The sequence below is a fragment of the Gavia stellata genome, chromosome 17 (genome assembly GCF_030936135.1).
Source record: "Gavia stellata isolate bGavSte3 chromosome 17, bGavSte3.hap2, whole genome shotgun sequence".
In the NCBI taxonomy this organism is placed as follows: Eukaryota; Metazoa; Chordata; class Aves; order Gaviiformes; family Gaviidae; genus Gavia; species Gavia stellata.
The window spans coordinates 15,302,332-15,318,578 of record NC_082610.1 but is presented as its reverse complement, the minus strand read 5'-3'; the positions used below and the strand labels follow the sequence as shown (position 1 = coordinate 15,318,578).

Below are 16,247 nucleotides of genomic sequence, written 5' to 3'. Positions count from 1 at the left end.
TTTATATCAGTGCCCTGCTGTATGGGAAAAGCATGCTTTCTCTTGTTGCTTTTCTAAAAATAGTGTGGCATATAGCATTGTATGAGTTATTTTAAGAGAACAAAAACATTTGTAAGGTTAAAGGTTCTGCTTTTTAATAAATAAATAAAAATAAAGGTCAGAACTGTATCTTGGGTTATTCTTTCCATGAAATTCAAACTCCTTTTTGTCTAGAGTTTTGCATTCTGCTCAGTGCAAATGCTCTTTGCACTAGAGAATTCCTGTTGAGACAAGCCATTTTAGGGAGAATTGGTACAAGCTTCAGACTCTCTGCAGTTTTTCCCACTAGCCACATCATAGAAAGCAGGTCTGGAAATCACCCCCAGTTAAATTCCAGTGTTTCTGTTTCGAATGTCTGTTGTTTCATGCAAGATCTAGACCATTCAAGTAGTGCAAATGAATTCAGAGGAAAACCAGAACCTTTTAATGCCTAATTATTTTTAGTGAGCTTGGAGAGTTTTAATTAAAAGTTAAGAGAGCTCTCCAAGCTCTTACAGTTCTAATTTTATCATATTGTGGAAATCTTGTCACTGTGAAAAAATGTACAGCAGTTGGCAGATTTACTTGGTTCCCTGTCCTAAACAAAACTGTAATGTTAGGTAGTCAGATCTCAGTTGCATTTCCATTATTGCTCTTGCAAGAAAACATCTACTGTGAGCTGACTGCCTTTTGCATATAATCGTGTTTAGGAAGGCTTCTTTGCCCCTTTTTTGTTTTTCTCTTTTCTTTTTTCCCTTTTTGCTTTTACAGTACTGCCTACAGGTTGCACTGAGAATCAGAACCAAGTTCTAATTCACGATCGGAAATGTGCTAGGTGTTCAGCAAAACCCTGGTGAGATACGCAGTCTGTGCCAGAAACGTCACAGCCTCAACAGCCAAGGCAGACAAAGAGGTGGATAGAAACGAGTCAATATGAGAGGAGGGAGTAAGCGACTGGCCAGGATTACTTGGCTACTTAACAGCAGGAGCGAGATATAGAATTTCGGAGTGATTTTTTTGGTCATTTGCAGTAAATGTAGCAAAAGAGATTGGCAGGTTTTCCTGTTCTAAAAGTCATGTTGCTCATTTTTTGTGTTGTGATTGTATTTTTGTTTTTCAAGAACTTGGCTTTTGAAAGCTTCTTAAATCAAGGAAATCTTGAAAAGTTGGCCAAAGAAGTCTGTTCACTGGCTAACAACATGCCTGAAATGCCTTATATTTTAATTTTCTGTTAGACCACAACAATTAATTACTGTACGAGAGCAGTATGGAAATTGAGAAGGATGAGATGAGATTCCCCTGACCTGCCTCTCCACTGACAGGCAAGATTGAAGCCAAGCTGCTTATGAGCAAGAGACAGTGGCAGTACATTGCAACTATGGATGTTAAGCCTTCAGGCTGATTTTTGATTAGTTTGTATTGTTGCTGTCTCCTTTTATTTAAAGTTTATTGAAACAGAAAAGGATAATTTGTGTTTGAAAGAAGGAAAAAAGTAACTATGGCAACAAAGAATCTGTTTTAGTAACATTACTCAAACTTTACATCCTTGGATTAAAAAAGAATAGATAGTACCATCCAGCACTTAAGTTTCTGATAGTCATGGTTAAATTATATTTTTATTTCTCAAATCATGAATGTGAATGTAAAGTCCTTAATTTAATTTTGAATTGTTAGAAGATTATAAAATTGTGTTCTTTCAAAGCAAATTAAATTAACCTTTTGCTTTTCCCTTTGATACCAAAATGTTAGAGTTTGCATATAATTTTAAAATACTTAATATGAAGAGTGAGAATTAGGAAGTATTTTTATGATATAGACGTATGCTAGGTGGTTCTTTACCTCAAGGAAATCTGATGGGCAGTGAACTCACAAAAGGCATGTAAGCAAGCTCTTGTCATGCACTCAGAGACAGATCAGTTCATCAAAGGTCCCATCACAGGTATATTAAAACTCATCACCAGATTTAAAGAAATATACTTAATTTTCTGAATAATTCACATTCTTTGTGAATGGATGTAATAATAGCACCAATGGACCTGGCGTTTTAGCTTAATTGTAAGTAACAAACACGGACTAGGGTAAATCTAAATTATGCTTGACTTTTATTCCGGAATATTTGTAGAGTACTGATTTTACTTAGATTTTTCTACTCTGAACAGGATTTAGTCTCTATGAAGAATACTGAAGCAAACCTTCCTCTTTCAGATGCGCGATGGGTTGTGTTGTTACTATTCTTATTTTAGATGTCAGGTCCTTAGCTTCACCCGCTTGAAAAAAGCTCGTTTGGACTTGAGGCACGGGGTGAGATGTGCAAAGGTACAATAGGGAGCGGGGCAACCAAATGGTAGCCACTGTAATGTTTATTTGCAGCTTATTTAGTTTTGGGGGGAAAAAGCAGCTCTCCTCCTGTAGAAGGAATCCAGCGCGGTAGGCCTCGTAAGCACACAAATGTCTGTCTCAAGGAGTTTATAATCTCATTTAACGTTCTTTCAAAGAAAAAAAAACCACACAACACTTTTTCTCCTAACAGATATTTCATAGATGCTGACAGGGTAATTCCACTTGTGCTGTTTTTCTCATGATATAGACTTGAATGAGGCATTTGAACTCATTTGACAAAGGCTGATCCAGAGGACACCTTTTCTCCTGTGGAGCTGAAGGCAAATAAATGTAATGAGAGTAGCTTAGAGAATATCGAACATTAGAGGTGGAGGAACTTGCATATTGTTATGTAGTCCCAAAGCTTGCAAAAATACGGTCTCTTTATGTTTAGCAATATCTACTAAATTGTAATGGGGTATAACTATATGGGGTTCTGAAATAGAGACAAAGGTGCCACTAATTCTGTAGTCTTGTTCTTCTAAAATGCAGAAGAGAAGTAGTTTATCCTCCTCCTGCTGAGCGTCTGATCATGTTTTAGAAGAGTTTCTCTTGTAGTATGCCTGATTTCTCTTCTAATTCCTCTACCTTGTCTTTCCCAGTGCCTCTTTCCTTGAGATGTAACAGTTCAGATGCATGTGGAAATATGTCACCTATACCTTTGATTGAATTGTATTTCTGTATTGTTTGTGAACTTGCTATGCATTTGCAATCATTATTAATAAATCAATGTGCTTTTGTCTTCCGTCACAAAGTAATGCATGTATTCAGAAAGAATTGTATGCAAAACAAGTCATGTTTTAGAACTCATATCATTAATAATTATCAGTTTGCAGTATTGTTACAACATGTTTTGAGGGAAGCTTATTATAAAAGAAATAACAAGGCACTGCACAGTAGCAAGAATAAGACAGTTCAGTTGATCACTGGTATAGGTGTTATAAATATGCCAGTCTGTACTATAGTGTTTTATTAAGTCTCAAAAAGTCAAAGCTGATTTGAAATAATAATGTCTGACAGTCAGTGCTTTGAAGTTTTGCCGCTGCACTCTCACATTTAGGCTTTCTTTTATGTATGACTTTACCATAAAAAAACAAAAACACACACACGGCACGAATGCTTTTTTTTTTCTGTATCTGTATTTCAAAGAAAGTAATAGGTGGCTACTTCAGTGAATTAAAAGGGAAAAAAAGAGGAACAAATCCCCCCCCCCGAATCGATGAGGATAGGTGCAGGCCACTGCAAGGTCATACAGTATTCATGTAAGCTATAGCTGGGGTTAGTAACTTGTTGAACACTGTGAAAGTGAAATTAAAAAAAAAAAAAGAAAAAAAGGGAAATATAAGGAAAAGGCAAAAGCTATCCTTGACAGGAACAAGATGACTTTCATTCAGTTGGAAGAACTTGAGAGCTTGGCTGTGATAGCTAACACACTCGTTCTTCATCACTGGTCGTGCAACAAAGAGCTGGATTCCATCCATTCCATGACTGATTGATTACCCAATGGACAAATGTTAATTCTTTTCATCGATGCTTTGTCATTGTGGAGAGATCCTTTTCATCTAACACCTAGGCTTTTTTTTCTCGGCTTTTTTTTCTTTTCTGCTTATTTATCTTTTAACATCCTCTTCTCATTCACCTTTGCAAAACTGTCATGTCTAACAAGATTCTCACAGTACTTTAAAATCCTTTAGTCTACAATTAAAATTGCTAACAAAGTATGTAATAAACCGTGATATTAAATAATACTCAATGATTTCATTTAGTCATCTCAGTCTAATTACACTTAACCTGTTTGCTGTCCTTGAAAGAAAATTTTTCCTAGTTCACAAGAGAAGAATATGAAGGATGAGAAGCTGTGTGTTGTTAATATAATAAATTGCTCCAGTGCAACTTCACGAGTTTGATCTTACACATGTCAGTACAAAATATACTACTTTGCGGCATAAGCCCAACTGCGGTTTATAAAGTCAGTGAGAAGAGCTAAAAATGTATAAATGCTAATTTCCTTCTTTGCTTCTTTTATAATTGCCTTTAACAAGAATACCCCTGAATTTTGAAAATGTCGGGATCCGCAAGGTTTTGGAATGGTGCTGAAGCAGAGCCTCAGTGCAGGGAGAGTGATGCAGTGCAGATGTGAATTCGGGCTTCTTCAATGTTCCGTGCTGGATTCTGAGTTGATGTTTTGTTTCTGTAATGAATCAAATCAGAAAATGAATCAATATGGATGAAGACATTTTACTGATGTCAGAAGATATCTTTGTAGATTTTATATATATGTAAAAATTAATTTTCAGTACAGAAAGAAGAAAAAATCTCTTTCTGAGTCACAAACCTTTTCAAAATGTGTGTTTGTGAACACAGAATACAGAACTTGAAGGGACACATGCCTTTCAAGTATAAGCCTTTATATTTAGTTTTGTGTCTAATGTGGAAGACCTCCAGAGAGCTTTAACACATATCATTATTTTAAATTCTAAAAATTATGCAGATTAAACCTGCTAATTAAAAATTTACAGGGATTTCAAAAGAGCTATTTCTACAATTTATTAAAAAGTTTATTAAAAGGCTCATTGTATGTTTTTGTAATCTTACCAATAATAAAACACAGTAGTTATAAACTGCGTGGTCAGATCTATAACATAGAGTTTGAATGAGATAGGGGTGTTTAAAGAAGTGTTTCTTAAGGAATTTTCCGGTCATTTATAGAGATAAAAATTGTAACTAGCAATGTGATTATATCAAAAAGAAGGCACACAGATAGACCTCTTTTCCATTCCAATTCTTTCTCAGTCTGTCTTTAGAAATATGTTTTTTGCCCTTATGTGATACAAGAACGCTGCAGATAAACGTGGGAACAGAAGAACAGTAAGAGAAGAAATAAAGCAAGTGCTTTTGAGGAAAATATTTTATCAACTCCTGTGATATTCTAATTGTTTATTCTTTTTTTAAATTTAAATCTTTTTCCTTCTTTGTATGAATTGAGGAAAATATCTTAGTTAAAAAGCAGTAGAATACATAACCTATAGCAAACATCAGAATAGAACTCTAAAGCTCTTTTTTTTTTCAGGGATGAGGGGTCTGAAATTTTGGCAGAGGAGAAACACAGAAGCATCTTTTTAAACTAATGATGATATCACAAAAAAGGACAAATTATAATGTTCTATTGATAATTGATGGTTATTTCTTGATTCTTCTATTATCAGGCCAGAACTCATAAAAGTAATAAGTGCCTGTTATTGTTAAAAGTAAATTGTTATTATATAACAAGTATTTTAACACTGCCTATTGCAACTTAGAGCTCCTTAATTTTGTCTCTTTCATAGAAAGATATAATTAGTAAATGAATTAGCTTTTCTACTGAAATATTACTTCAAAAACATTTACGAGCTGTGTTGTCTTTCCATGGAGGCTCGCACGGTGAAAACGTGTTGCAATTAAAACCTGATCTTTGATCTTTTAGTAGTTACAGTTTGGTTTCCTTTCAACTGGTTTTCGGGTTTTTTGTTTGTTTGTTTGCTTGAAATGAGTGATGCTAATGTGAATATTTGGGCTGAAACTACTTGCACCCTAAAATGTGATTGCCCTTATGACCTTTTTCTTCCTTAAACTTCTCCCTAAATCTTTAACTTCTCCTTTTGTGACCTCTTTGGATGCTTCTCCTCTGAGTATTTTTAGAATCCTCTGAGGTGGAACAAACTGTTACCCGTTGCATTGATGCGATCTGTGTTGCCATTCTTAATCTGGGTTTTTTGCTTTTGTTTTCACTTGTGGGAGTGCCTCTCACTCTGGGACTGCTGACATGAGAATTTGAGCCATGATTTGGCCTTAATCTGCCAGTAACTTAGCAGAAGATATGTTAGGCTGAATTCTGCCTTCTTGTACACCCCAGTGTTAATTCTTAAGTGACTGGAGTGGGATCAGTGCAAATGTTGTCAAAATTTGGAACATTGGTAGTAATTTAGAAAGCATTGTGTAAATTGATCTCCTCCTAACACAAACGGCAGCTTGCTATGCGAGTTTCTAACAAGCTAAGGTGTGTGGCTATTCCCAATATATGCACTAAGAAATAACGTGCTCAGCACCACTCAGAGTGATATGTGGGCTTATAATGAAGGCTCTTTGCAACGAATCATTTTAGGAATGGAGTTGCATTTAAATAATGTTTTTGATATCTTGCTAAACTGGACCTAAGGGTTTCCAAGGAGTTTAGCATAGACATTTTTGATGAGTCTGTCTACCAATGAAATTAAATGCACAATGTTTAATGGAGATTCTATTATTACTAACTGGGAAGGGAAAATAAGTGTTTGCTTGTGAGTAAAGTTTTCTTGATAATTGTTTATAAATCTGAATTGTGGTTCTTAAAGTCATAAAGCTCTGGATCACAACACCAACCGTAAGAACTCCCATCTTGAAAATCACCTTTTGTAAGTTATCTGGAAGGTTATGTATAATTTAGACTTCAGAGCCAATTAGTTTAATTTAGGAACTGAAAAAACCTTTGGATTTTATTGAAATCATTTATGTTCAATACCACATTTTCTAGTGGAATTGGGGACTGATCATATGAAACTTGCTAAGGCCAATCTTTTGCTTTCCCCTAAGTGTAATGACTTCAGTGACAGTTTTGCCTACAAAAGGCCTCCCAGATTGGGGCAAAGATTTGAAATGTATTCTGAACTTCAAATTATGAAAGCATATCTTCTAATCATTGCATGTTGTTTATAGTGTACTGAGAAAATTTCTGATACTGTGAACATCCAATGCTTTTATGAATTCCATGGAGACGTTATACGAATAACTTTTGCATTGACATGGGTATAAAAATGGGTTTCAGATGTCACTGTGTGCCAAATTTCCAAAAAAAGCTTCTAAATCTTCATGTATAATTTTGAGTGTACAATCATTCTCAAATGAAAAAGACAGAATTTGTATATACATTGGCAATCTATGCATGTAAATTGGCAGTTAGCATGCATAAATCCTCAACGAAGTTTTTCTTTCAATTAGACCCTTGTTAAATCCATAGTAACTCCATTAACCTCGGTGGAATTACTTTGGATTTAAAATGCAGTTAAATGAGAACTCTGTTTGGCTACAAGTTTATTTCCCTTTGAAACTATGGTCCAACTAGAACAGGGAGAACAGTTTTAAAATGAAGGTGGCACCTGTTTTCCTGATGTGTGAGAATATATTGGATAAATTTTCTTTTTTTTTTTTTTTTTTTTTAAATAGATACATCCTGCATGGAAAAGCTACTTTCTAAAGACTGGAAGGAGAAGATGGAAAAATTAAACACAAGTGATCTCCTTGGAGAAATTAAAGGTATCTCACTAGATCAAATTTTAAATGTTTGCATATATTTTAAAAGGGGGATTGAGGATTTTTTAAAGTTCCAAAAAAATCATAGAAATAACAATCATAACTAGTGGGTGCTTTCCTTTTCCCAGTCAACTCACCCTGTTTTTTCATGTTTATCTTTGAGATGATGGATGCGTCTGCCAAATAAATAAATGAGAGTGTGTCACAATCAGTTATAGGTAGTATCAAGGATGTTATCACAAACGCCAGGTTATTTACATTAGTTCATTGACGTTAGCTCTGTATCTCTGTGACCAGAGGAAGAGGAAGAAACATCTTGAAAATGGAGTTGCTAGTACTTGGTATTGTTTCTTCCCAGTTACTTAAACTATGGGTAGAAACTGCTTTCGGATTATAAAAGGGGGTAATTGTGTGATTACTGTTCTAAATCTTTGATTCAAAATTGGGGAAAAAAAAAAATAATTTGTTTATATTCATGCTATTCCTGTGGAGAAATAGCAGCTCTGGATGAAATTTGGGACCTACTGAAATCAGTGCAAGTTTTATTGCATATATAGACAGTACTTTCCAGTATTTCCAAGATTTGTTGAACCAACAATCTAGTAAAAGTGAAATTCTCTTGACAATGAAGTACTATGTAGAAAACTTCAAGTGTATTTCGCCACCCATTAATTCTTGCACGGATTTTTTTAGTGAGAAGAAATTCAGTATTATTGATTAAGCAACAAATTAAAAAGGTGGGTTTTTGTGCTGTGAGAAGGGGTCATAAGGCATGCTTGAGGAGTACACAAAGTTCCTAAGATTTATTTCTCGTCATCGGTATGATTTTATTCAATAGCAACTACAAATACGTGGTAACAAAGAATCATGTGCATCATATTAATAAACCTTTACTAGTGTTAAAAAAAAAAAAGAAGAAAGATACTATTTGATGAAAATTGATGCTTAGGGTTTTATGCTTCCACCAGGGAAACTTAAGATAGTTACATTTTTTTATTGTACAAACAGATTAAATATTGGCCCTTTTTAATAAGTATGTTATAACTGGTTCCTTCAGCTGATTCAGGACAAATATCTGTTGGATTCTCCTGTTGGATTTTTTTGGTAGAATTATGACAATGCGTATATATTAGGCAGGTAAGAAACCCTATAGTAATGTCAGTGGCAGAAATATAGTATGCAGTTTTACAGGAACATGTTAAAATTGACTGTAATAAAATCCAACACAATTATGCCTTGAAATCACATTCTATTTAAAACCATATTGTCTCTTCATAGTGTGGAAAACATTGAATGCTAGTTTGTCCATTAATTGCACAATATAGCTACTTAGTCTTTAAATAGAAACTACTTGAATGCTATTAGTGAAGCAAAATTAAAAGAGGTGGGATCTGTAACAATGCAGAATAATGTTCTTTGTTCTTTTATATGGCACAAAAAGCTTTTTCGTGAGCTTTCATTTATTTTAAAAAAGTTTGTTTTTCTGGATTTATGTTATTTCTCCTATTTTCTTAGTATATATATTCACTGCAGTGGGTAGCGTTCTTGCTCCTAGCCCTTTTCTCATCTACCTACAAAGCATTCTCACTCAGGTTGGGAAGAATTTTCAACTCATTCAACTACCTTTCCTGGTGGTAGAGCCTATCAGCTGTATAAAAAGGACAACCTGATTAGGTTCACCAGTTTACATGTTGACAGTCATTCCGTTAGTTTCCACAACTTACTTCCTGTGTCTCATCCCTAGAAATCCGTCCTTAAGCGGCAGTAGTCCTCTCTGCTGCTAGGTGACTTGCAGCAAGATGCAATACTGAATCTTTGCTACTGCAACGGCATTTAACATTTTTCATGAACAGGCAAAAATACAGAAAAGCATACACAAACGTGGAAGATAAGTGATGGTTGCTGTTATGTCGTGCTTTAAACTTATAGTATTCAAACCTCTTGACAAAGACATTAGTGTCACTTTATGGCCAAAGAAAACAAGGTGCAGAGTTATGCAGCAGGAGTAGTGGCAGGTCCGAAGCAACACTCCTTTCCTCTGGGCTCCCAAACCAGCGGCCTATCCACTGTCTCCAGGCTGGTTAGCTCCTAGCTGATAAAATCACTACCAACCTGATAGCCTGGTATTAACTCATATTAGCATTTGTGTGCCTTAAATCATCTCAGAAAGAAAAAAAAAACCAACCCACCCAACAATCTAGCCCATGGCAGCATGAAAACCAGATTACAAGAAGGAAATAAAGCAAAGTAGGGGAACCAGAGAGAGTTTTTAATCTGCCGAAGAAGCATACTTCAAAAAAAATCTTTTCAGTGTCCAAGGTGGTAGATTTTCAAATCATGACGTTCTTTTTCACAGTGCTGAATGAATTTCCAGTTAGGTAACTGGCAGGGTATGCTGAGGTCTGAAAGAACTACTTTTGAAAATGTGTCATCTTTAGGAGGTCAAATATCTTTTTCCTTAATTTCCATTAGATTCTAAATCAGTTTATTTAACCGGCTGACATTTTTGGCTTTTGTGCAGACTTTCTGCTCATATTACTGAAAGCCTAACTTAAAGACATGAAACGATGCAGTAAAAATAAATAAATGAGGTCATTAGGGAAAAAAAATCTTGATTATAAGAAAGTGAGGCGTGGTCCTGTGGGGAACTGCTCTTTGCACTGACTGTTACTGGGAGTTGTTTACTTTAGAGAGAAGGCGTTGTTCTTGTTAAGGATAACCTGAGCACATATTCTTCCTCTGTCTGCACAACTACAACCCTCCCCCCTTCAGTGAAAGACCAGCATCTTGGTTGTGGGAGGGCAGTTCACTAAGAATCAGTGCCAGAAAAAAGGATGAAAGCAGAAAAAAAATGTGCCACTGACACAAACTGTTTCTATTCATGTTTGGGAAGCACATAGATGAGAAAAAAAGATAATTGGCTGAGAGAAACAAATAAAAATGGTATTTTCTTGCTTTACCTTCTATATTTAGAACACAATAGTGTTAATCAAGATATAATTATAAACTATATCTATTAATTCAAACAATAGAAGCCAATACAAAAGTAACAAACAGTGAATCATTTATTTTTTCTCTAAGTGGGATTGTTCCTGTTCACAATTACTCTTGCATAGTGTGCTTCATTTGTAAAACTGCTTTTTCTGAGCTTCTTTATTAGGATTTCAGTTATTGATAATGGTCCAGATTCTTCCTTGAATTCCAGCCAAACCAGCCATTGACTTCAGGGAGGTTGCATGAAACTCAGAGGAGCATTTGGCAGAATGCTTTGTAGCCAAATTCCAGTGGTTAAATAAGTCTGCTTGTTCATTTGATATGTTTATAAATGAAACACATAGGTCAAATTTTCAAAGGTCTATGAAGCAGTTGAGCTGAGTTAAATGACCTGCTCACCTGGAAAAAACCCCACAGCTGCCCATGCAAATCATTTGATTGTATGCTATTTGCCAGCGTGTGCATGCAAATACATTCATTTAAGGTATACAAGCAATTTGTCAGGCTTATGTCCTGCTTTTGCAGTGTTGGGTTTTTTTGTATAAAATTTAGGATCAGGAAATACTTTTCATTCTAATTTTTGTTATGGTGTGTTTGAATAAACCAAGTGGTGCAGGACTCTCTTCTATATTTCCAGGTATTTGGGTGCACAGAGTTCTGTCCTCACCCTCCCTCGCTGCATGTATTTCTGTTGCTTAGCTATCTAGTCTTTCTTCAGCAGCCACAGCTAGGCAGAGTAGCATCATTTATCACTATACAGAGTCTGTTTTAAGTTTTCTGTTTCTGTTCCAAATATAAATCTCTGGAATAGCATAGTCTTGCATGCATCAGGCAGTTGTCCTACTGAAATAGCCCGCAATGGTCTTTCTCAGCATGCAGGGTCTTTGAAGATCAAATAAGAAAGGTCAGTCTTTAAGTAACTTAAGCAATGATGTTATCATGGAAGGGTCAGAATTGGTCTAGCAGTCTTACAGAAGAGTGACTCCTGGGTCACCGGCTACTGTGTTGCAGGTTAGTTCTCTGGCTTCCATTGGTGGTGTTTACAGCTGGAACTATCTATATTTATAGGCATTGTGACTTGAATGTCACATGCTGTCTTTGTACAGTATCCTCTATTTTGGGAAGGATGGTGATTGATGTCCATAGCTTTATCCAATACCCAAGGCTGTTAGCATTATGTTTCCTGTGCTTAGTCCTTCCCCTTTTATATTTGCTACTTTACTAAAAAGAGCCTAAACCTCTTATTTCATGTGACATATACACATTTAATGGCCTCAAAATTTTTGGCTAGGTGGGAGGCAGCATGCCTGTTTCCTAGGAAATGTTGAATTTAGTAAAAAGAAGCAACTTTACCCACTTGATAGCCTCCTTGCAAGATACACTATAAAAAATATGGAAAATTATATTTGTCCCTGGTATTAGAACACAGGAGAGATGGAAAGAGGTGTTTTCCATGAGCATTTTTTTCTGTGTGCATTAATGACTGGAAGAGAACAGTGAGGCACAACTGTGTGAATCCAGTAATTTAACACTATCCATTTCTGCAACCGTCTTGGAGAGAGTTCTGCATGAATGAATCCTTGAGAAAGTTATGGTTTCTGTGTTTTTACAGTGAATTAAATTTTTTCTTAAAATATGCATGATTTACAAAACATTTTAAAATGCTATTTTTGCTTTCATTTTATAAAATTTGTCTTCATAGACAAGCTTTCAGGTGTTTCTTGGTGCACTATATCAAATGTGAAGACCGTTTTGAGGAAAATAAATCTGATGTTTTCCTGTAGCTCTGACCAACAATGTAGTCTAGATTTGCAGTAATTATTTCTCAGTATAATTGCTGAAATTTCTTTCTCATGAATCTAAGGGTATATAACAGTCTGCCTTATAAATATGTATAAATAAATATATATAAGTCTTATATCACAGAGGCACTCAGAGGTTTTTAATTATGTCACTTTGTATGGCTATAGACATTTCAAAGCTCTCCTTTGTGCTCTCTGTTATAAACATATTTTATTTCTTTTGAAGTCTGTGTGATATACATACTAGCAATTAAAAACCCAGCTCAGGCTTTGAGACACAAGGTCTTCCTAATTAAAACTCAAACAAAAGCTACAAGCAAAAGCCCCACTATATGATTAAGGTTTAAAGTGTTATGATACATTAGAATCATTGTTAACTGCTAGGATTTAAAAAATCAATACACAGGAAAAAGGATCAACTGGTTCCAATTAGTGAAACCAATGAAAGCATCCAACAAAACACAACAAAACAACGCAGCCCAGAACCCCTACACCCAAATCCTTAAGAAATTGGTCCTGATTAGACATATACTACAGGCTATAAAGGTTTCTCGTAATGTGTTTATTACCATGATCCAATGAAGTGATATGTTTAGCTTTATGCTGTAGCTCTCCAAATCAGAGAGATATTTTTGTTTTGCCATTTCTCAAGTCATTGGCATTTTGTGTAATATGTTACAAAAGCTACCTTTCCAAGTCTAAGCTGACCTTCTAAATTAAGTGGTACCTTGATATTTGAATGACTGAATATTTCATAAGCACTTTCCACAGATAATGTTTGCATACTCTTTAGTCTGATTTGCTTGAAGAAGGTAATGGATTTTAAAAAAGGAATATTTTGGTTAAACTTACCATGCCCCATCGTATCTATTTGTTATGATTAAGATACCAATATAATTAGTCAGACTAATCACTAGTGTGAACTAGATTAAACTATATGGTCTTATGTCATCTTGACTTTTTTTGATATGAAATACTTTTCTCCAGATTCTGGATTTAAATAGACATACCCCAACAGATGGTAGTTCTGTGGAAATGAATGGGACTGCTCAATGTACGTAGTGCTATTATTTAAATTACGTACACGTAAGTCATGGCAGGATTGAAGCTGTACTTAGTAAAAAAAAAAAAAAAAGTATCGTTTTTGTTGCTCTGGTCTTTTGGTCAGAGGGTCATATTTCAGTGGCATCTATCACAATCATGCCTGCTTCTAATGTTAAACGTTAATGACTATTAACCTTTTCTAGTTCTTAAAACTCCACAACTGTAAGTTACATTGTATCAACCTTTCACATAAATCAAGTTCTCTGTATCGTTGAATACATTTTATAAATAATATCAACTAGGGTGAATGCAATATCTTTCCAGGCACACAATGGATTTGTTACTTACTGCAATTACTTATCTATATATTTTTTACCTTACCAGTGTATGTTTCTAAGCTTAACAATTCAGGGCTAAATATGTGAATTCTGTACTACACCGAAATCGATGGGATAGCTCACTTATATGCTGTGTTCTGTGGAACTGTGTCCCAAATAGTGTACTAAGAAAGTATCAACTGTTCATGAGAAAAAGGAATAAGAAGGGTAATGATGCTAATAATAAGGAACTTGAAACAGCAATACATTTATTGGGCACATTAGAAAAGAATGCCTTCTGGAATTTGATCCATTCTTCATTTGTACAAATAGTGACAAGAAAATGTATGGTATTTAAGTGTATTTATTTTCAAATGCCATTTAATTTTTTAGCAGAATAAGGGTTGAATATAAACTAAAAATCACAAGTAGGTTTTCTTCACTTTTTCTTTGAAAATTTGCCACTTTCTTCTGTCGGTAGGTTGTTTTGGTATTGTATATATTTTTTTTTTAATTTTAATTATATCAGTCATTGTTTTCTTTAACCAACACAGAGTCTTTACCTGTAGTCGAAAGGCTTCCTTGTTGAGGAAGCCTATCACTACTTGGAACTTAAGGCCTTCTCTGCTGACAATGGATGTCAGTGGCAAATTTCCTTTTGACTCAAGTCCCAGCGTATTTGCCAATGAAGTTACTTACCTCTCGCAAAATAAAACTCCTACTGAAGACAAATGTACAATTTCATATGAAAAAGCAAGTGCAAATGTAGGAGTTTGCATCGTTAAAACAAGAGTCGAAGCTCCATTTTTTGTGTTTCATCATGTTTCAGTGTTTTTGGCTTTTTATTGCTGTAGACATATAAAGTCAAATTCTAACAAATTAATGAATGTAAGCGTTTATCTAGACAGATGCTTATAGGCACAGTACTGAAAGGACTGAAATTTTCTGATCAATTTGGATTCTGTAGAAACCTCTAGATGTACCTTATCAGTCTTTCCTAAGAGAAGTTTCATATTAAGGAAATATTTAAGTGTCAGATATAAAGAACATACTATCCTGTAGTGTTCTTTCTGTATGGATACTGAACAACCTGGGAAAGGGCAAGCACACAGTAATATTTCCTCAATATACTCTTCCAATTTCCCACAAAATATGATTAATGGGCTTCTTGATTCAGAGGTGGTATATTCAGGTTTAATGGCCCATGGTAGAATTATTGTCTATGAACATGTCCAATCGCTTTTGAACCCTTTAATAGACAGCTGGATTTCTGTGGGGATAAGCTCAGCAGTTAACAATATTCTGTATATTTGAACCTACTACCTTGTAGGTGTCCCCTAGATCTTGTATTATAATGGGCAGGGAATGGTTGTTCCCTGTTCATCTTCTCTGTTACACTACATTCAGTTGTCTCCTCTCCAAGTTGAAAAGTAAAAATATATTTATTTATGCCTTATATGAAAGCTGTTCTGCACTTTGGCCACTCTCATCACCCTTCTTTGCAGTTAATTTGGAACGAAACCTTTTGCACAAAATATCCCGATTCTGAGCAATGTCAAACTTTGGCACCGATTAATGAGAACCTTTGTGGCAATCCTTTTCACCTCAGTTGGTTTTAATCTCCTTTTCTGAATAGGGAGTCTGTCTTGAAGTGGGGTCTTGATCTGTGGATGTTGTGTGGTAATGAGATATCCTGATGATATCAAAGATACCAGATTTTTTTTCTTAAGAGATATGTATAAATACCTTACTGGGAACTTTACAAACTGTGGACCCAAAGGTGGCTCAGAAATGTAATCTGTAAAACTTAAGGGACATACCATTGGTAGTAAGGAAAAATGAAATATGAGCACATTTGGGAAACCCGCATGCAACTGAGAATAGCAAGAACATAATGTGCAACCTGACACAGCCACTGCCATGAAAGCCTAAGCTCAATGAGGAATAGAAGAAGAAATACAAGAAGGCTTGTCCTTGTCCTCTCTAAACGAGTTGACCCTTTGGAAGAGGTTAACTATTGGTATTTTTTTCAAGAGGTCTTGATTTGTCTAACTGTGTCACCTCACTTCAGATCTGACCAATGACATCTGACAGTTTTCTGCCGAAGGGCAGATCTAGTCAAACTGCTCATTTTCCTTGTTTTTACCTCCTCCTGCCAACATTAAAGTGATTTCAGGCTAATCAGGATCCCCTTGCTCCAATCAGGTCATTCATGATACCGCCCTCTTACTTGGTGAGTGAATTGGTCTTGATTCACCATCTCCCATCTATCTCTCCCCCAAATATTTATTTTGGATTAGAGTAAATAATTTCTCTCTCTTCCACTCCCTCCAACTTTTTTTTGGTTCTGGCATGATTTGCCAATAGA

General features: G+C 35.3%; 1 protein-coding gene across 2 annotated transcripts in view; it reads left to right on the top strand.

Annotated features, from left to right (window-relative positions):
* The window catches only part of SOX6 (SRY-box transcription factor 6), a 230,858-nt gene that overhangs the window by 51,341 nt on the left and 163,270 nt on the right, over positions 1-16,247 (top strand). For both annotated transcript variants that reach the window (XM_059825788.1, XM_059825787.1), the window contains exon 3: positions 7,636-7,725. In XM_059825788.1, the coding sequence (XP_059681771.1) occupies positions 7,636-7,725 (90 nt within the window). The remainder of the gene's footprint in view (positions 1-7,635; positions 7,726-16,247) is intronic.